The sequence below is a fragment of the Caloenas nicobarica genome, chromosome 2 (assembly GCF_036013445.1).
Source record: "Caloenas nicobarica isolate bCalNic1 chromosome 2, bCalNic1.hap1, whole genome shotgun sequence".
In the NCBI taxonomy this organism is placed as follows: Eukaryota; Metazoa; Chordata; class Aves; order Columbiformes; family Columbidae; genus Caloenas; species Caloenas nicobarica.
Genome location: NC_088246.1, coordinates 75,756,777 through 75,778,154, shown reverse-complemented (window position 1 = coordinate 75,778,154; position 21,378 = coordinate 75,756,777). Strand labels below are relative to the sequence as shown.

The following is a 21,378-nucleotide window of genomic DNA, read 5'->3' as shown; positions in this document are numbered from 1 at the left end:
AACCCGCCGTGTGTCTCTCCCTTCCCCCCCGCCGCCGCGCGGAGCCGCCAGCGCGCGTGCGCCGCGGCCCCGCGTCTCCCCAGCGGCAGCGAAGGAGTTTGGAAGTTCAAAATGGCCGCCGCGGCGGAGCCCGAGCTGCGAGCGCCCGAGTAAGAGACCGGCTGGGAGGCTCCTGGCGATGGCGCCGGGGGGAGGAGGAGGAGGAGGAGGGAGGCGGAGGGAAAGCGCGAGCGAGGGGAGGACGAGTAAGCGGCCCGGGTGGAGGGGAGGCAGTGGGGGAAGAGGAGGAGGGAGACGGGGGAAGGCGGCCGCTCCGGGGGAGAGAGGGGTTGCTGTAGGAGCCGCTGGCGGGCTGCCCCGCCGTGAGGCGGCCCGGTGGGGTCGGGGCGCGGGAGCCGCGTCCCACCGGGCCGGGGCCCGGGAAGGTTTGGGGAAGCGGGGCGGGGGGTGGGGCGCAGGAGGCCGCGAGCCGGGCGCGCGCGAGCCGGCCCGCTGGGGGCGGGGGGAGGGGAAGCGGAGCCGGGACCTGCGGGCGCGTGTCCTCAGTTCCGCGTGCGCTTTCCCGCCTCGCGGCGGGGTGGGGGGGGAGGGGGCGCCCCCTGCCCCTCCCCGGGGAGCGGGCTGGAGCGGGACGGAAAGGGGGGACCCCCGTTCTCCGCGTGGTTGTGAGGCCGCTGCTCTCCCGGGCCGGGCAGCCCTGAGGCGAAGCCAAGGCCGGCGCTCCCCGGGACCCGCCCCGACCCATCCCCGCGGCGCTGTCCGAGCGAGGCCTCCCGGGGGCAGCCGGGCCAGCGGGTGCCCCGGGGCTGCCCCTCCGGCTGCCGCCGAGCCGCCCTGCGGCGAGCCCACCTCCCCCGAGTCCCGGGCGCTCTCGCGTTATAAAAAGTGCCAGCGCTGGTGGAAGGAAAAAGCGATTTGTTCCTGCCAGCCCCTCCTTCCAGCGCTCAGAGTGACTGATTGGCAACTCCCGGCTCCCGTTGGGAAGCGAAGATCGAGCTGCCGCCCTCCCGCTGGACCGGGGCTCCGGGGGTGGATTTTCCTGGCACCCCGGTCAGCATCGTGAGAATTTAGGTTTGTCGACGCTCACGACCCTGTGAACGCTTGCTTCTCTGGAACTTTTGCCCGGAGTTGACAACCTAATGACTACTTTATTGCTGCTTCTCGCTCTACAAACATTTTAGCGATATAATCTTTCTATATTTTTCTCCCTTTAAAAGTAGAGATTTAAGGCCATTGTTCGTTTTGTTAATCGCGGGAGTAGGGAACAGGTGAGGAAAAGCAATGGATGTGCATGTGAACCATGTAGAACATGTCAGCACATAAGGATGGGTATTTGGCATTGTATAGAGAAACAGAACTAAGCAATAACGTAAAAATGTTGATAGGAAGCCTTAATGTAGGAAAAGATGAGCGAAGCGTCTTTGCAAATCTTCTATTATTCTTCTTGAATTCAGAAGTAAGAAAAAGTGGGGCTATAACAAGATCGCATCACAATTCCTCCTTAGTTAAAGCCTTTAGCATGTAACCATGTAGTTACTTATCTACCTTCTGAAATCTTCTTAAGAGGTTTCTCATCCATATCTTTACACCTGTGAAGCATTTAAATGAAGTAGAAGTTTATCCATATTTCGATGTAAGTACCTGAAATAAACAGATTCCTGTACATGAATAAACTCTGAAATATTTAATGCATATTCAAGAAATTAATAGTAATTTCATAGTTGAGGTACAAGCGCAAAGAAAGCTGGCAGTCGTATTAGCAGTCAGTGGTGCTGCATCTCATCTGGTATCTGGTACCTCTGCTACCAACTTTTATGAAATGTAAGCTGAAGTGGTTACATAACATTAAGATACATACCATAACAAAATGACTTCCTTATAGATTTCAGTGTCGCTTTCCGCTATTAAGAGAAGGAGGATTTAATCAGCAGCAGCTTGAATAAATGTGTTTTTTGTTGTTCTGTAGTATTTTTACAATGTATTGAAGTACCAGTAATGTATTATCAGGGACTTATACAGCATCTTGTATCCAACTAAAAGAAATCTTGAAAGATGCATCATTCCCTTAAAATTCTCCTTGTGACATTTCTCTGCCCTTTAGCTAACTTATATCACTGACATACTTGCTCTGGGTTGCAAATCCAAGTTGAAAAAGTTTCACTTTCTCCTTTTTCATGTCTTTTGTGCCAAATGCAACATAGAGCAAGCTCATTTTTAAGGCAGTTTGTCCTTTTTCTTTCTGATGTTCTGTCGCCATTATGGCATTGAGTGTCAGGAGGAAGCCATTCAGAAAAATACCATTCTTTCTATATGCTTTGCATAAGTAGAAGTAGTGGGAAAGATGTAGAAGAACATACAGCATTCTGACTTAAGTCTCTGAATATTGTGTATTTTTAACTCAAACAGCCTGTTCCTTTAGGAAGTTTTTCATTTCAGAGCATTAAGGTATTTGTGGTTTTAGCAGAAGTTTTAGTGTATGTTGCAGAAAATTCTGGACTATTTACTAGTACTAGAATTTGCATTAACTCAAGCAGGAGAGAATCAGTAACTGTGTGCTGTTTGAAGATCCAATCCTTACTTAGGGAGACACTAATTGAATTTATAGTGTAAGTGCTATCCTTTAGGACTGGCCTAAAATATTTATAGTTATATTTATATATTTATAGTTATTCTATTGGATCATTGATCATATTATTTAGAAACATCTGTTGTATGCAACTAGTAGAGTTTGGAAGATATTTCTACATTTCCATGTACATCGCCCCACAACTCCTGACCATCATGCTGAGGGAATTTCTTTTCAATGAAAGAGGCTCAGGATACAGAGAGCGCTATATTTAAGTTATAAAGTTTTAGTAAATTCTGAAACTGTAGCTTAAGTGGGGTCAGTTTATAGAAAGATGAACTCTGGCACCTATAATATTTGGTAACAGATTTCAAAACACAGATGTTCATCTTATTACAGACAGTAACTTTGTTGTTCTGAAGGAGATCAGGAGATATTTGCTAAATACTGTAAAAAAATCTATTGGTAAACCAGCTACAATATATAAGGAAGATAATATACGTGGATGCATGGCGTCAGGACTGAATTTTGTAATTTTTGAAGTACACTATTTAAATTGCTTGTTGCTGTGACTAGCTGATTGAAATGATCTTTTTTTTTAGAAGAAACACTGTAGATTATTATTTTCGTAACCTGCCATAGACTTATTTTCTGCTTTTTCAGTCAATGACATTTTACAGGTCTAAAGATTACCACTGGGAGGCTGATAGTCTGCTGTATACTATCAGAAAGCTTTTCTGAAATTAGACTTCTTTAGTTTATCTTGTTCCTCAGTAGTGTTCCCTGTATTCCATAAATAATATAAACGCATTATAAGAACAGTTATTGATTTTTCTAACAGGTGTGTCCACTTACAGAAAGAAATGGCAGTTCAGAGAATTAGTCAGCTCTGCATGAGATTTTGCAAGATGATTTCATTAGGTGGTCAGCTCATCCTTTAAATAAGATTTGATCTTTGGAGCACAACTATGTTCTGCCATTTGAAAATACTTTAAAAAGGCACAGCTTGGGTTAGGCATCAGAGTAGAGCAGCAGATAAGATAGATGATGGACTGACAGGATGCATAAATATGCAGCTTTGTTTTATGTTGTTATCAGATATTGTCCATATTGAACCTAAAAGCATAAGCATTGATTAGGCTAACACGTTTTGTTTTCACAGAATCATAGAATCACTTTTGTTAGTGCATTTGCTGTATCTTCCTTCTGTAGTATTTATTTTTGCAGTCATAGCTGGCCATGTGGAAGTATATCTACTGTTATAACTTAGTTACATTACTGGTACATGTTTAATTCTCCCAAATGTAAGTAATTAAATGCCACTTTCTGTCATAAAAAGGACTGTCAACACAAGGTTAAGGACTGCATTGAGTTGATAGTACTCATCTGTAATTTTTATTTTTTGCAGGGCTGAGGATGCTGATGCATCTGAGAGAAGTGTCAATGAAGAAAATGGGGAAGTATCAGAAGCAGACCAACCTCAGAACAAGCACAGCCGACACAAAAAAAAGAAACACAAACACCGAAGTAAACATAAGAAACATAAACATTCTTCAGAAGAAGATAAGGACAAAAAACATAAACACAGACACAAACATAAGAAACATAAACGGAAAGAGGTAGCCGATACCTCTGACAAAGAAGATGGACCAGCTAAAAGAACTAAAATTGATGTTTTAGCTCCTCTGGAAGACTTGGAGAAACAAAGAGCATTATTGAAAGCTGAACTTGAAAACGAATTAATGGAAGGAAAAGTCCAGTCTGGGATGGGATTAATATTACAAGGTTATGAATCAGGATCTGAAGAAGAGGGGGAGATTAATGAGAAAGTGCGAAATGGAGCAAGACCTACAGCTAAGTCAAACACTAAGGGGAAATTGGAACCTGTGGACAACAAAACTAGTTCCAAGAAAGGAAGTAAGAGTGAATCAAAAGAAAGGACTAGGCACAGATCTGACAAAAAAAAAGGCAAGGTAGGAGTTGATGGAATCAAAGAGAAGACAACCAGAAGCAAGTCAAAAGAGAGGAGGAAATCCAAAAGCCCTTATAAGAGAAGTAAGTCTCAAGATCAGACAAGGAAATCTAGGTCCCCAATGCTTAAAAGACGATCTCAGGAGAAAAACAGGAAGTCTAAATCCCCCCCAGAGGATAGAAATAAGGCCGATGATAAAAATAAATCAAGAGATCGCAGAAAGTCTCCAGTTGTAAATGAAAACAAAAGCAGAGATCGTGGCAGAAAATCTAAATCTCCAACAGAGCTAAGAAGCAAATCCAAAGACAGGAGGTCACGGTCCAAAGATAGAAAACCTAGGAGATCAGAGACTGAGAAAGAAAAAAAGCCAATTAAATCTCCTTCTAAAGATGCTTCTTCAGGGAAAGAAAACAGGTCCCCTAGACGACCTGGCCGTAGCCCAAAAGGAAGAAGCTTATCTCCCAAACAACGTGAAAAGTCAAGAAGAAGCAGATCACCTCTCTTTAATGATCGTAGATCTAAACAGAGTAAATCCCCCTCTCGAACCCGGTCTCCGGTTAGAAGAGTGAGGAGTAGATCTGCAGAAAGGAAAAGAAGAGACTCAGAAAGGAGGCGTCTTTCTTCTCCCAGGTAACTTAAAGATGTCGTGAACCGTTGCAAAAATGCATTACTAAATGAACTGTCTTTTAGTTCAGTGTTTATCTCTTTGTTTTATTCTGAAAATAGCTTACCTGAAAATAGATTACCTTCAAAACAGTAAACAGATTGTATATTATATTATAAGCTTACTTTGTATGTATTCCATTTTTAAAAAATACTGTCCTCAGCTGTCAGATATGCAAATTCAGCTTTGGTTGTTACAGTGCTGAGTTATTTGTTGCTCACACCATTATTGTGAACAAGTTTTGTTGTTCAGGTTCTCCTTTTTGTCACTCAGTTGGGTTCAGAATTTGGCTTCTACTGCGTTTCTTAGTTAATAGTTCTGTTGCTCTCAGGAATTTCTGTGGAGAGCTCCCTCCACTCATACACATCAGTGTTGGCTAAACGTGGGTAATTAACCCCGTTGCCCCCTCAAAAAAACCCCTAATGATAGAGTCAGCATGTACAAATTTAAGCAGATCTTTTATATTGAGACATCCTTATCAGAGGGATGTTTTTTCTTAAAATATTTTGTGTTTTTTATATGGTAAAGGTATGATAGTGTTGCTTTGTCATTGGTCTGTTGTATATAATGACCATATTTTGTATCTACTTAAAGGAGGAAGACTGAAATTTCTTTAATGTATTTCTAGCCTTGACATTTTTTTAAAAAGACAATTTAGCTTATGAAAGCAGTTACCTTGAAATTTAATGTAAACCATGAGACAATAACTACTAACATCTCCTTCTCTGAAGCTGATAAGGCCTAGATGGTAAGTTCTCAAGCAGAGAACAATAGAAGTGGATACATTTTTGGAAGTTAATTCATTAAATGTTAGAAGTTCAACAGGCAGAAGAGTTCAGCATTACTTCTGGATAATGAATAATTCAAAACTTTTTATCATGGGGTTTAGCTTCACCTGCTCCGAGAATTAAGAACAAAGTATGAATTTAAGACCTTATATTTGGACCACAATGATCTAGCTCGGTAAATAAGCGCCTAATAGATGTGAAAATCTTTCTGCCTGCATCACTGAAGGTTGCTCTGGTTTCCAAGTACAGGGTGTCTTCTACAGGTGCATTATCAGCTTATTTGTTTGTACGACTGCTTAGCAATACTGCAGGTACTTTGGAGGATGACTCCAGTGGTGTGAGCCAGATTAAGCAAGTGTTGTAAATGCTGGCAGTTTGTCTGAGGGCTCTCTGGTGAATCAGGAATGTATCAGTACAACCACTAAGTTTCTTTGATGTAGTATTTGACTTTCTTCCGTAGCATTTTATATCTTTTGGTTTTCATTTCTCATGACAGCTTGCATTGCAGCCCGTTTGAATTAGTTGTCTAGACACTATTTCAAGTGATGCATGTGTCTAGGATTTTGCTATCAAATTCATACTTCTTAGCACTGTGGTAAGGAGTATGTGAGTGAGAGATTGCTAAGAAATATTTTCTGCTGGAAGTGTTTGCAAATAAGCAGGAATAATCTTTCTTTGTGGGACATCCTGAAGTAACTCAAACGAAGTTGGAGATTCTACATACCTATAATTACTCAGGCTGCCAGAGAATTTCAGGAGCTTTAATGAACAGTTTTAACCAAAAATTCCCAGAAATTTTATTTTTCATGTTTTTTTCCAGTGTTCTAATCATGTATGATACTTCTCAGATCGTGGACTGAAGTTACTCATTATATGATGTTACTATGAATTCTTAATCAGCGTCTACTTTTTGTCTCATACCTATGATCCCTGAACAGATTTATTTTTTTACAGATATTTTGATTGGGTGTTGGTAGTACAGCCACATTGTTAGCAAGGCGACTTGGAACTATCAGCTCATCCTGTGACTTTTTTTGTAATATTTTTCACAAGAACATAACGTAAATTAAATGAGCTAAAGGGATCAGTCTGCTCCAGCATATAAGTCTAAAGTAATTTCTTGTAGAAACTGCCAGTACTTCTGCATGTGCATAAATTTTCCTTCTGTCCCGCTGTTTATTACTTTGCGTCAATTCTGTGTGCCTGATCATTGTACATGGCTAAGGTAACTGAAGCTGTTATAGCAGTCTCAAAACAAACAAAAAGCTATTACAGAATGGGTGGAATTAATCTTTCAGACCCAAGAGATTTGGTTAATTGATGAGATATAACACCTGAAATAACTTGTCCCATTTTGATTAAAAAAGGGGGAGGAGGGAAGAACTAGAATAACAACATTTTCTTTGAACAATGGTGTGGAAATATTTTCCATGAATTTCTGTTGCAGCCTCATTAGAATAGTTGTTAAATATTCTTAACTTCTATCCTTTCCAGTTTTTGATTGAAGTCTTGCTGCCATGGAATACAATTAAGCTTTTTAATGTAATTGTCCCATCAAGGTTTTTTTTTTTCTTGAATATTGTGAATCCCTATAGACAAGAGTGAACAAATTTTGAGTAGTATATAATCTCAAACTTGAATTATTTTTTAATTTGAGAATTGTTAGTTTATATGTTAATTAAGAATTTTAGGTTTTGGCTGCTTTGTTAGAATGTGTAAAATATTGAAGCCATCCGGTTCTAGTCCCCAGATTGAAACAGACATTAAAGTCATTGCTGTGGAGTAGCGTGGTCCTAAATTTCAATACTGTGTTGTGAAGTTGCTGAGAATGTTCTCAAGAGTTAGTTTTTGGGTTTCATTTATTGTTTAAATAAAGTTCCTGATAAACATGAAAACAGGCCACTATTTATGTAAGACCTAAACACAAGCTTTGTTTTAAAACCTCTCATCTTTGTGGTAGCAATTAACAAGCTCTGTTTTCAGAGTTGTCCTGAAGTAATTCTCCGTATGGGCACATATTTCCTGGGGTGGATGGGCAGACAGGCACAGGAAGGGCAGCCAGCTCTGCAGCATACTGATCCATCTCTCCCTCAGAAACCCATCTGGTGGTCCCTCAGCTTTCAGTAAGATTTTCAAGTGAGCTTTTGGAGGGGATTGTGATTTTTTTTTTGTTTTCGGCTTGCTCCTGACTTTACTGCCGTTCTCTTCCTCTGCTTTAAGAACACGGACCAGAGATGATATTTTGTCTAGACGTGAAAGATCAAAAGACATTAGCCCACCCAGTAGATGGTCCCCATCCAGGAGAAGGTCTCGGTCCCCCATTAGAAGGAGGTCTCGTTCACCCCTTCGACGTAGCCGATCTCCAAGAAGGCGGAGTAGGTCTCCTCGGAGGAGGTAAAGACATGCTGCATTTTTTAATATATTTTGTAAAATATTACTAAAAGAATAAAGATTGCTATCTTATGTGTAAAAACACAGTACATTTTTTTTGTCCACATTTATGTATGTGAGCATAATTGAATTAATTTTGTCTTTTATGTATTGTTTTATTGCTTGCAGTCATAATGTACCTTTATGTTTTATGAATAGGTTTTCCTCCTTTCCTTCAAAAAACTAAACCAAACCAAAACCCCAAAAACCCGTCCCCTTCTTATTGTTACCAGGGATAGAGGTCGAAGAAGTAGATCTCGCCTTCGAAGGAGGTCCAGGTCACGTGGTGGCCATAGACGTAGGAGCAGAAGCAAAGTTAAAGAAGACAAATTTAAAGGTAGTCTTTCTGAGGGTATGAAAGCTGAACAGGAGTCTTCATCAGATGAAAAGTAAGAATCAATTTCTAACTGGTGCTGATTGTCTAAAAATACAGATCCTCTGATACAGAAAATGAAATGACATTTGTCTTCATGGTGTAGTATTTGGGTTGTCACTTAAAACTTTAATCGTGTTTTAATACTCGTGATCTTGTCAAATTACTGTTGGGATGATCTGAAAAACTTTGGAGTATGCAAGAAGTATCAAGACCTATTGGCTAGTGAGCAGACCTGAGGGGATGACACGTTGTTTGGTTTCTAAATTCAACTTGATCAATATCTTGTGGAAACATTTGGTTTGTTTTCTCAAGCTTATTGCTTGAGGAAAACTGTAACAGCTAAGAGGATTAATTGCTATCTGCAAATTGTTTTTATATTTGCTAAATATCTACTTAATCCCATTGCACAAGCATATGCATTCTTAATCAAATTATCAGGAAAGAATTATGCTGGAATGAAAATGAATAAGTTTGGGTTTGTTGTTTGTTTGTTTTCTCTTTAAACAGTGACTGTTAATTGTTTACAGTTAAAAATTAAATACTCAAAGTCCCAATGAGATACCAAAAGATAAATTTTCTTTGTAAGAAGATGTAAATATACACACTGGGATTTAATACACCTTTGCTTTCTTGCTCAGTTGAACAGCTATTGTTTAATATATTGTGGTTTTTTCTATGCCAAAGAACTGGATTTGGTAAATTCAGTAGATAATCTTATTTTTATGATGTTATATAAAGAGTAATTATATTTTTGTAGTCTTGAAGACTTTGATTTGGAAGAAGAGGATGAAGAAGCAGAGATAAGACAAAGAAGATTACAGCGGCAAGCAATTGTTCAGGTACACGGTTGTATTATGTGGGTTACAGGTTTTATGTTTACAGTGTAAAATATTGTGATAAAGGAAGGCTCTTAGCGTATTACTACATTACGATAGTAATTACTGTATTTTTTTGAATGAATTTATTGTGAATGTTAGTCTCAGTTAAATTTTACACTTTTATTGTGAAATCATTGCTTTCAAGAATGAAGCAGCTCTTCTGAGAGTCGTTTTTGTGCAACAGTTAAATGTTCTCTGAGGGTCCTATGGTATGTTAAAATGTTCTTCAAATATCTGTAGGTTTTCTTTATAGCTGTATCATTGATACCATAATGTTAATATAGCATTAAGTTACATATCAGTTAACCTAGCTGGCCAGTTTGTTTCAAGTAATTGTCCTTGTCTGTTTCCAAAACTTAATAAAGCCACTGATATGGATTCCCTCTTATGAAAGTAGGTAATGTGTTCAGTTACATGTGTGAGTTCCCATGAAATTCTAATTCCTGGTGAGAAGGCAACAGTGATGGCAGGTAATATGTGATTGGTACCCCTGAAAGGGAGCTGTGGCTAAAAGGGATGTAATTCTGCAGCACAAGTCGGGTATCTTTTTTTAAAGTTGAGATTTGGCACCGTTAGAACATAGTAAGCAAAATGCTGTAGCATATTTAATTAATATTCAGTTATAAAAGCACCAGTTACAATGTGCTGTGTATTTTAAGCAGCACTAAAAATACTGTTTGTCATTTGAATTTTATACAAAGCCCATTGTAAAACCCCTCAGAACTTTGAGTGAGCAGAACCATATAAAGTAAATCATTTTTAAAGGCTGGTTACAGCTATTGTTGGTCCATGCAGGAAGCAAATTCTGGAGCTTTGTTCCCTAAATGGGAAACCTGTGCTTGTATTATTGAATAGTTTGGCCTTGATAACTGAGCGGTATCTGCATTTATTCAGTTCGATTTTTAACTTTTGGGAGAGAAAGTGACACTTGTATGATTTCATACTACTTGGGTTAAAAGAAATAATTTGTAAAGGTGTAGAATTTTTGTAATGCGTCTGAAACCTTTCGGCAAGAATGAATGACTGAACAGGATTTCCAATTCAAATAATTAACCTGAATCTAAAAACTACTTTTCTGTACCATAACACTTAAAGACTTTAAGCACTTGTGTGCCAGGATGGTTTAGTAATAAATCTATTGGTACTGACATTTTGTCATGCACAACAAAATAGTTAATCCTCAATAAAAAGTTGCTTTTTACAGAAATCTAAAAGCCAATGGGACACATGGATTTTTCAGTCTTATTTTATGGTCTGGGCTGTGGTGCAATGTGGCAAAACGAGTTTTCAAAAGTTGTATCATTCTGCAAATAATCTGTTGCCTTTAGAGGTGTGGGTGATTATGAAAGCAAAGATTAAGGTTTAGCAGAAACCGTTGAAAGGGTGAATATAAAAATGTTTAAATTGTGATAAGCTGTGAGGGTGAGATTAATAAGTAAATTCCTTTTTTAGAAATACAAAGGCCAGACAGAAGACAGCAATATATCTGTACCATCTGAACCAAGCAGTCCTCAAAGTAGTACACGTAGTCGTTCTAATTCACCAGATGACATCCTAGAAAGAGTAGCTGCTGATGTCAAGGAGTATGAACGGGAAAATGTGGACACATTTGAGGCATCAGTAAAAGCCAAGCACAATCTCATGACAGTTGAACAGAACAATGGTAAGAATCTGTAATCTCACTGTATAGTGCAATATATGAAAGCGCAACTCCTAAGCAGAGCACATTTTGCTTTGTTTCCTTATATGCTTCCAGACTTGGAAGTAGATTGACTTTTTGGATAAAATTTGAGAATGTTTCCAAGAATATTATGGTACTTAAAAGACAACATTAAAATAAAGCTTTCTCGTTAACAAAGACAATATGAATGGAACGTGCTTTCTATTTCTAATAACTATTTGCTAGAAACTCTAGTAGAGTTACCTGTTTGCCAACGTTCTGATCTTAGATTATACCGTAAAGATACCAAGTTGTGAATTAACTGATAAGAGAGTTACTAGTTTATCATCTTTTTCATGTTGAGTAATCTAAATTTCCCTTTAAGGTTCAGCTCAGAAGAAACTGCTAGCTCCTGATATGTTCACAGAATCAGATGATATGTTCGCTGCATATTTTGATGTAGGTAATTCTTGGAAATTAAATGTATGATTTTTGTGCTTGATTTCTGTTAAAGTGTTACTGTCACTCAAGGTTTGTGAGAACTTTGATTTGTAAGTGCACGTGTTGCTGAGTGGATGGTGTGTTCTGAATCTTTTGATCAGCCAAGGCAGACAAAGTAGCTCTTAATTAATATTTCAGTGAAAGAAAACCTGCTAAAATTAGTGGGAGTTTTATCAGAATAAGCAATTAGGGAATTCATGTGCTGTTTGAATAGGACCTCTAATGGCACACAGTAACAGACCTATTTATAAGTTAAGCTTTGTGCTAATGTTACCATGTTGCACTGTTCTAAATATGTGCTTTTTTCAGAAGTTCATGTATGGCTAATTAAAAAGCGTCTATGTAAGATATTTTCATTTGCTAATGATGCTGTGTTGGAGTAATGCAGTGTTCTGTTTGATGGGAGTGGGTTTATTTGAATGAAGAGATGTGTTTACTGTTTTTACTTTTGCGCTATTCCAGCAGCTTTTCTCTAAATGTGCTGAAGTGGCCTGCAAATCTTAGCAGTACAGTGACCAGCTTTGAGACTTTATTTGCCATTCTCTGTCGATCTACCTCGTTGCTGGTGCACAACACTGAGAAATAAGTCAAGACAGAACTTTCTTTTTAAATTCTCTAGTTAATTTTCATTTATGGCAGACATTATCTGTTAGTTATGACAGAAGCATTGGTGACAACAGGCTGCCATGTTGCCACTCTAGTAACACTAGTAATAGTAATAATAGTAATAATAATAATATCAAAACCCCTTTGACCTGGAAAAAGAAAAATAGTTGAAAGATAGTGTGGGCAGGTGTGCTTTTAAAAATTGAAAATTACAAGTAGGGCTTGAAATGGCTTGTGAGTGAGCAGTTCCCCCTTCCAGAAGCTGTTGTTCAATTGAAGATATTCTTTACTACTCGTAGATTTGATTTTGTGAGAATATACTGCCAAATCTGTTAAGAGATGTCAACAGCAATTGTAGTAATTTTATGATAGTAAGTATAATAGTATGAAATCTGTGAAGTAACATTGAATGAGCAGAAATTCCAAGGATTAAACAGTTACAGCTTAGGAAATTGCTAGATTTTTTTTACTATAAACATATTGTAAGTAAAAAGTCATATTCATATGGTCCAAGATGTTCATTCTAACAGGACTTTGTATAAGTTCTTTGTGGGTAATCATTGAAACTTTGCCCATTTATGTTTAATAATAGTTCTGTCGATTGTTCCCATCCTCTTTCCTTGCATCAGTCTTTAGATAGTCATGTGTAAATAGCATTTATGTATTCAGTAATTTATCTCTCCTACAAGATAAGTGTGTTTGTACTGTGGGGAGAGGAACAGTGTTTTAGCAGGAAAAAAGGGCTTGTGGTAAGTCAACGTCAAGGAGAAACATAGAGCACACAAGCAAAGCTGTTACTTTTGTTTTGTTTTAGAGTGCTCGTCTAAGGGCTGCTGGGTTTGGAAAAGACTTCAAAGAAAACCCTAATCTCAGGGATAACTGGACTGATGCAGAAGGCTATTACCGTAAGTTGCGTTTGTTGATTTGCAAGGACAGCTAGAATGAGGGTGCTGAATGGAAAAGATCCTCATGTAAAACTACCGAAACATTATTCTGATGTAAATGTACCACAGCGCCCTCACTAAGTGTGTAAGATAAAGGGTGAAATGAGAATGCAGGTTTTAACCTCAGTTATGAAAAGACTCCAGACTTGGAGAATCACAGTTTGTTCCGCATAATTTCCACAGAGCTGGGTGATACAAAGAATCGTACACTGTGAAATTAAGTAATTATAATGTTTATCCTATTTTTTCTGAATTATACAGAATGGTTTATTTTTCATAAAAAGTTTTGCGATGTATGCCACTCACTACTCCTTAAATGGCTTGATTTTTTTATCCTTCAGGTGTTAACATAGGTGAAGTTCTAGATAAACGTTACAATGTCTATGGTTACACTGGTCAGGGCGTCTTCAGTAATGTAGTGCGAGCCAGGGACATGGCGAGAGCAAACCAAGAAGTAGCGGTTAAAATCATCAGGAACAATGAACTTATGTAAGTAGCATTTTTGTTTAATAATAATAAAGCGCATGAACCAGCTGCAAGTTTTTCATGATGTGATTTGAATCTCCCTTTGTTTCAAGCGAAGTAACAGATTACAGCTGTGATTCCTGCCTTTTCTGCTAATATGGGCCAGATAACGGGAAGCGCTTGAGGACTATGTATCCACACTTGTTAACATCTGTCACAGGAGAAGGGTACTTGCATTTTCATCAGGCACTTTCTCATTTGCAAAACTGCAGGGAACAGGGGTAGCAGGAAACAAGGTTACAGTTAATTATGAGGCCTGCCTAGCCCTAAAATTTTTGAGATGCAAGGTGTAGACTGTACAAAATTTTGTTTGGATGGACCAAATCAACTTGGCAGGCTCTGGGTTGGATTCTAATCAGTCATCTGCAACTTACAAAAATACTTCCGTACATTAATTATTTTTGTACGATCTCTATGTGTTTGCATGTATATAAGATCTATTAAAAGGGATGGGACTCTCCCTGTTGAAACTTTAAAAAAATGAGGTCTTTCAGAATGAGTGAACATTAATAAGTATGATCCATTAAACTACAATATTTGAGGATTTGTCTATAATATTAATTTTTCAGTATCTGCTGCAGTATTTCTACAGTCATGTATTATGTCTTCTTCTGTTAAAGACAACTTAAGTGAAAATCTTTTCCATGCATTTTACCTTGGAAGTGCTGTGCGTATAACTGGATTATTTTGAATTACGTGAATAGGTGTCTAGAAGTTAGTGGAGGGGTTTTTGGGTTTTTGTTTTGTGTGGGGTTTTTGTTTTGTTTGTTTTGCTAAAAAGATAGCGAGGATAAGCTATTTTCAGTTTGGTATATTGTGTAGATAATCAGTTTTGGTGTGTACTCGACTCTATAGTCAGCTTAGCTTAAAACTTTTTTTAATAATAGACATGATTAAATACTTTTTAGAAAAAGTAAACTACTTAAGTGAGTGTTGTTTGAAACTGAAGTGTCCTATTACAGGAGGAAGTATAATTTTAGCTTTACATGCAACCCGGAAGGGCGGAGGAGAGGAAAAGTAGATTACAAAGGCACAGTGAAGATCAAAGAATTAAAGAAACTTACCCAATGATCTGACAGCAGATCACTGTTGTGAATTTTTTTTTTTTAAGCTGTGGTACATTAAGTAATGAAAAAACACTTCTCATTTCCTGTAATTATAACAGCACAAGTTAGTGTCTAAATTTTTTTAAAGTATTAGACTTTAACTGATTTTGTTTTCTAATCTTATTTCTCTGTTTTCAGGCAAAAAACTGGCCTAAAAGAACTGGAATTTTTGAAGAAGCTTAATGATGCAGATCCCGATGACAAGTTTCATTGTTTACGGTTGTTCAGGCATTTCTACCACAAACAACATCTCTGTCTGGTATTTGAGCCACTCAGGTAAGATTACTAGTGTATAGGGTTCTCTGTAAAAAGCAAAGTACTATTGAGTGATCTTCACCTTTCTGGTTTTGGCTGCTGTTTTGATACCTTGTTCTATAGACAAGATTGAAGGCTGCAAGGAGCTTCTAAAAAAATATCTGGAGGCACAAATCCACAGGCTACTGAACTATTTCTGGTTTTACTTGAAGTGTCGTTGTGAACTTTCTGCCTGGACAATATTTGAAACAAAATAAAGTGTTATTAAAAATGGTTCATCTCACCAGTGCTGTTCTTAATGATTTTTTGTGTGTATGTGTGTCACAATATTTTTATTATTTTTCATAATTATTTTAAGAGTTTGGATTAAGAACACATTTCCAGAGATAGATACTGGTTTATGACACATCTGGGAATATGAATTGCTTTAGTTTGCATTCCTGCTTAGAGACATCAGTTGTTTGTATCCTAAATTTTCTGTGTATGTCATATTTTAATTTTTGCCATATTTGAGGTGAAGATGTTATGCTGAAGCAATGCAAATTTTATGAAATTACTATATATTTTCATTAATAAGCCATACAACAAAGTATTTTCTTGATCTGCACTATCCCTTTATAACATACCTGTACATTGTTTATCTGCAATGTTGGTTGTGCCCAGGAATTGTGATATTTTTATGTGTTGTTTAAGTAATCAAAAGATTGCCTCCTCAACTTGTATTTTTTTATGTACTTCCTTTTTTGTTTCTTCAGAAAATGAGTACAAAGGTGGTACAGTTGTTAAGAAAATGCTGTTCATGTGCAAATAAATCCTCTCAAATTAATCTTTATTAAAAAGGTGTTATGAACAAAGTCCAGTCTAGTAAGTAATTATACAGTTTAGGTTATAGTATAGGATTGACCAGTAATTTTGTTTCATTGCTGTAGCAAACAGAGCAGTATGTATGCCAAGTTGAATGCTGCTTGTCTCAAAAAAAAATGCTAAAACTGACTGGTTTCTTCATATTTTCTTACAGTTTAGGAGGCCAATACGTTTTTCTTTGTTAAATTGTTTTCTGTTTTTTCTCTCTCCTTTCCTTTCTTTTAACAGTATGAATTTACGAGAGGTGTTGAAAAAGTATGGGAAGGATGTTGGACTCCATATTAAAGCTGTGCGTTCCTACAGCCAGCAGCTATTCCTGGCTTTAAAACTTCTTAAAAGATGCAATATCCTACATGCAGATATAAAACCAGATAATATTTTGGTAAGTAATAAATAATTGAAACTTATTTTGCATAGTCGATCGTGTAAAATTAAGTAGTTGAAATTAACATAATTCTGTTAATTTAAGTGAAGTCAAAATTTACTTTAACTGAAAGTCTTAAGGCAGGGGTGTCAAACTCCTTTTCACCGGGGGCCACATCAGCCTCGTGGTTGCCTTCAAAGGGCCAAATGTAACTTTAGGACTGTATAATAGGACTCTTGTCTTAAGGGTTCATGTTTTGATACAAAACACTATCATGGTATAAATAGTAAGTAAGAAATATAATACAGCAGCTAAATAAAATCTTTTATTTAGTACAATCTTTCTCAAACAAACCTGCAGCCACTTGTATCTTTTTAGAAAGCAGATCTTGCAAAGTAAAACAGTGTCCTTTCTTAGGAGAAGTCTTGGGAATTTTTCCATTAGTACTTGAAAAATATTCTTTGTTTATGTAAAATGGAAGTAGGTTGGTTGAGTCTGGATGGAGACTTTGTTTATGTGAATGATATAATGGGGAAAAGTCCTTAATGTGGTTTTTGGGGGGGTAGTTTGTTTGTGGGTTTTGTGTGTTTTGGTTTTGTTTCCTTTTTCCTTTTCTGTTTCCCTTAAACAGTCTGGTTAACAGAGTGAGAGCTACATCAGAGGAATCAAGCATGTTTCCTTTAGTTTTCTTGGTGGTCATCCCTGTGACAGGGAATTTTTATTTTGTTTAAAACATTCTCTTCTTGCCATCACAGCAGTAAAATTTACTATGTAAGCATGAGATACGTGAATAATATGCTGGTTTATGAGTGGTACTCTGGATGCCAGAGTTAGAAGGCTAAACTGATTCAGTTTCTGTATCTGGAATGAAATCGAGGTACATCAAGGATATTTTGGTAAGGGAAAAGTACATGAAACTGATTTTTATTTTATTATTTTTATTTTATACATGAAACTTTTTTTATTTTGTAGGATCCGAGGACATTAACTGTCACCTTCAATTTAAGAAGGTTTTGCGGGTTCCTTAAAGTACAGAGAGGAAGGATTGAAATATGGGAAGGACTTCTAACTTAACGGCGGAATATTTTTCTTATCTCTGACTTAAATGTATTATTACTTCCACAGTGCTATTCATAATTCTGTCTACAAATAGTGGTAATGGATATTTATGTTTAACTTTCAGGTCAATGAGTCTAAAACGATATTGAAGCTTTGCGATTTTGGATCAGCTTCGCATGTTGCAGATAATGATATCACACCATATCTAGTTAGTAGATTTTATCGAGCTCCAGAAATCAGTAAGTACATTTGGATTTGCTACATGTATCTTAAGCAGTATCAGGATATTCCAGTACTACCAAATTATAATTTGACTTGAATTTACTCTCTGTTTGGTCTTAGCAAAATATCACTCTGGAAATAAAAAAATCAGACTTTGAAAGCATGTTTCTGTGACTCTTCATGTATGTTGGTGGTCAGCTCAATAAGGACAGGGAGAAGTCATTCTAATTGGTTATAGTTATGTTTTAATTTAGACGTATTGTTCTGGCTTCTTATTTTTTACTAACTTAATTCATGCTGAGTTTGACTGTTTGGTAAAAAACCCTCCCTTTCCAAAATAGGAATACTGTGCAAGTTCAAAGGCTTGCATCTTTCTTTTTTGGTGACTACTTGTTCCTGAGAGGAGGAACACCAATATCGTTTACAAACCACAATTTTTTAATCTGTCTGGTTTTGCAGTATTGCATGATTTAAGTCTACCTTTATGGTATTAACTGGAATTGCTCTGTTTCAGTTATAGGAAAAATCTATGACTACGGTATAGACATGTGGTCTGTAGGCTGCACATTATATGAACTTTATACAGGGAAAATACTCTTCCCTGGCAAAACCAATAACCATATGTTGAAACTAGCCATGGATCTCAAAGGAAAGATGCCAAACAAGGTAAGAAGAATAAATATATGATTTTTCAGTAATACCTCAAACGGCCATAATGAACAGTAGAACATGCTTTCTTTTTTCTCCCTGAATGCTGTTTCTTATCATATACATCTTCTCTTAACAGCAAGTAAATATCAGACATTGCTCTGACTGTAAATTTGTATTGATTTAAAATCTTATGAAGTGAAAGTATACAGCTTCTTTTTCATAGACTAAGTGTAAAGGGAAAGCAGAAACCTTCTAAGCACTGACCTGAAAAAAATACGTAAGTCAATGGAAGATACTGTGTCCTTTTTCAACTGGTTTGAACTGTAGTTTTTATTCAATCTAGACATTTCTTACTGTCCTTTTGATGTATTTTTCATTAGTATTGAATTATTCATGTTGCAATAAGTTAGTAGACATTTATGCTAATTGTGGAATTTGTAAGACAGAGAGAACTTGCCTGAAACTCTTGCTTTTCCCTCGTTTTACAGATGATTCGAAAAGGTGTGTTCAAAGATCAGCACTTTGATCAAAATCTCAACTTTATGTATATAGAAGTAGATAAAGTGACAGAAAGGGTAAGTTCTTAATGTGTCAACTAACCTATTACTTTTTTCCAAGCTTTTTTACTGTTATGGTCTTGGCATCTTAATTAAATGTATCTTGACATCTTAATTAAAAATAAGATGTAATAACCTATTAGAGTTTCCTTTTGTGGCAGTATGGACAGGATACATAGTTATAAACTGTCAACAGAGATTTTTCCCACGATTTAGGAATGCGTTTAAGAGAAATCTAAGTTTACTCTTGGTCGGTATATAGGGTATCTCCACATAATCTGTCCTTAAATTACTAAAAAATGAAATTCTGCCTTCATTTTTGAGAAGGATGTCTAACCTTGGTATGATGTGCTTGTGTTGTAGGAGGTTACTTTTACTTTCTGTATCATTTTAACGTAGTATATTTATCAAGAGTCACAATTAGTGATCAGACATGGTAACTTTTCCTGTGGAATTTAGATGTTCTGTGTTAACTGGGCTGTTGGGTTTGTGTGTGCACCTGCTGTTGGCCAACGGTGCAGCCCGACCTGCCCCCACAGCGTTATTTCTGTTTCCTTTGCCCGCATGAGGATTTATGAGGCCACATGGTGCTGAAGGGCATCGCTGATCAGATATGAGAGAACCCTGCAGAAAAGCTGCTGCTGAAGCTCCTCTGTAAAAGGGATAAGGGGGTTCTTGCATTACTGCTCTTCTACAAGGTTGCTATTGTTGTATTTGTAGGAGAAAGTTACTGTTATGAGCACCATTAATCCAACCAAGGACCTGTTAGCAGACTTGATTGGGTGCCAACGACTCCCTGAAGACCAGCGTAAAAAAGTGCACCAGCTGAAGGACTTGTTGGACCAGATTCTAATGTTAGACCCAGCTAAACGGATTAGCATCAACCAGGCTCTGCAGCACGCCTTCATCCAGGAAAAAATTTAAACCAGATGAAGAAGTTCAAAGGGTTTGAGTAATTAAGATACAAAGACTGAAGAAATTTCACAGCAGTTATTAATGTATATAAACATAAATATTTCCCCTGCAAAGTTAAGGAAGAAATGATACGTTTGAATTAACATCAAGGCCGATATTTCTTTTAGAAATGTTAGAGTAATTCTGTTTTGTGTCTTACGTGAAAATTTTCACTGTAGAACTGTTTTAATTGCCAAGACTGCACAGAAGTACAATGCTAATGTATATGGTTGCAGTTCGTATATATTATAAAAAGAAAAAAACATCTGTTATACAAAAAAAAGAGCAGTAATACTGGGTGGTTGATTTGTTTTTAGCAGACTTGGCTTCATTTTTGTCTTTAAAAAATGGCCAGCATAAATGCTGTTTATATTCACATTTTCCTAGGTGTGTGTGTGCAGGCCACAGCAGCATGCCCTTGGTGTAGTCAGTGCCGAAGGGGGTCTGTTCCTTCTTGAGCCTGCCCGCAGGGATGGTCTCCTCTTTTAAAGCAGGTTGTGTACAACTTTCAGTACACTGAAGGTAAGCTAACCCATCAACATCACCGGTGTTTAAGCTGTTATTTTACTGGAACAACTGACAAATGAGAGACAATAGCGTTGTGGCAGAATTCCCTGCATGTTTGATAAATGATCTTGTTTTATTTTCTGGCATTGCAACCGTGGCATAGTTACAGCTTCTGTTCTGTTCATCACATTTAAAATTTTGAGAGTGCGCACTTGATGGATAGAGCGCCTTCAGTGTACTGTTTCTTATTACTTTAATTTTTTTAATCAACTTGCTATAGACTTTGTATACATTTTGTTAAATACAGTTCACTATGACATAGAACCAATACTTACAGAAGAGTTTTCATTTAGTAATTACATACGTTGGGATCTCATTCGAAAGACCTTATATCTAAAGGCTAGATAGACAACCTAATGAAATTTTTAACTATTTGTATGTCATTTTGAAAGTGTACTGCTTTATGCTGAAAGTGTTTCATTTGTTCATTGTTTTCATTATTTGTGATCATGTTGTCTTTCAATACAGGCATAAACCTTCCACTCTTGAACAAAGCAGCTGCTTTTTAAAAGCGGTAATTGCTTCTTTACCTTTTATTTCTTTTGTAAATGAAGCTTTTCTTTAAGAAATGTGACTTTAAAGTGTTGTCTCTTGCATAAAACAGTTGACACTTACTTATTGTAAAGTGAAGATTGTTCTGCTGCATGTAAAGTGGACCATGCAGATTTCTGTATGTTTTCAGTATGCATCATTAGATAATAAAGTCTTTTGTGAACAAGGCATTTGTAGCCATTTTTAAAAGAATCTGTGTTCAGTTATGGTAAATCAGGTAATTCGTAAGAGCCACCCCTGCATTTCCTATTAATCATTAAATTAAAGGGATTATTAAACATTATGATCTTTGGGAGAGCTGTAGGGTATGTTAATTA

The 21,378-nt window shown here is 37.3% G+C and overlaps 1 protein-coding gene across 3 annotated transcripts; it reads left to right on the top strand.

Moving 5' to 3' along the window:
* Window positions 1-8: 8 nt before the first annotated feature.
* PRP4K (pre-mRNA processing factor kinase PRP4K) lies at window positions 9-21,023 on the top strand. 3 transcript variants are annotated; one of them, XR_010605740.1, is made up of 16 exons: window positions 52-149; window positions 3,975-5,168; window positions 8,211-8,384; window positions 8,654-8,809; window positions 9,554-9,635; window positions 11,127-11,337; window positions 11,720-11,793; window positions 13,256-13,346; window positions 13,727-13,874; window positions 15,155-15,292; window positions 16,364-16,517; window positions 17,683-17,797; window positions 18,295-18,446; window positions 18,920-19,006; window positions 19,709-19,986; window positions 20,330-21,023. XR_010605740.1 is itself a non-coding variant. In XM_065627828.1 (15 exons), the coding sequence occupies exons 1-15, from the start codon at window positions 112-114 to the stop codon at window positions 19,910-19,912; spliced, it is 3,018 nt and encodes a 1,005-aa protein (XP_065483900.1). In that variant the 5' UTR covers window positions 9-111; the 3' UTR covers window positions 19,913-21,023. The 3 variants fall into 3 exon arrangements, 1 of the variants encoding a protein (XP_065483900.1); XR_010605739.1 differs by having other exon boundaries at window positions 19,709-20,464; window positions 20,978-21,023; XM_065627828.1 differs by having other exon boundaries at window positions 9-149; window positions 19,709-21,023.
* The last annotated feature ends 355 nt before the right edge of the window (window positions 21,024-21,378 follow it).

What these genes read in the sequence shown, in the direction of transcription:
- PRP4K (XM_065627828.1), top strand. Translation starts at nt 112, where the DNA reads ATGGCCGCCGCGGCGGAGCCCGAGCTGCGAGCGCCCGA. An exon ending in CCCGAGCTGCGAGCGCCCGA is followed by an intron (nt 150 to 3,974) that starts GTAAGAGACCGG and finishes TATTTTTTGCAG; the next exon opens with GGCTGAGGATGCTGATGCAT. An exon ending in ATCAGGAACAATGAACTTAT is followed by an intron (nt 13,875 to 15,154) that starts GTAAGTAGCATT and finishes CTCTGTTTTCAG; the next exon opens with GCAAAAAACTGGCCTAAAAG.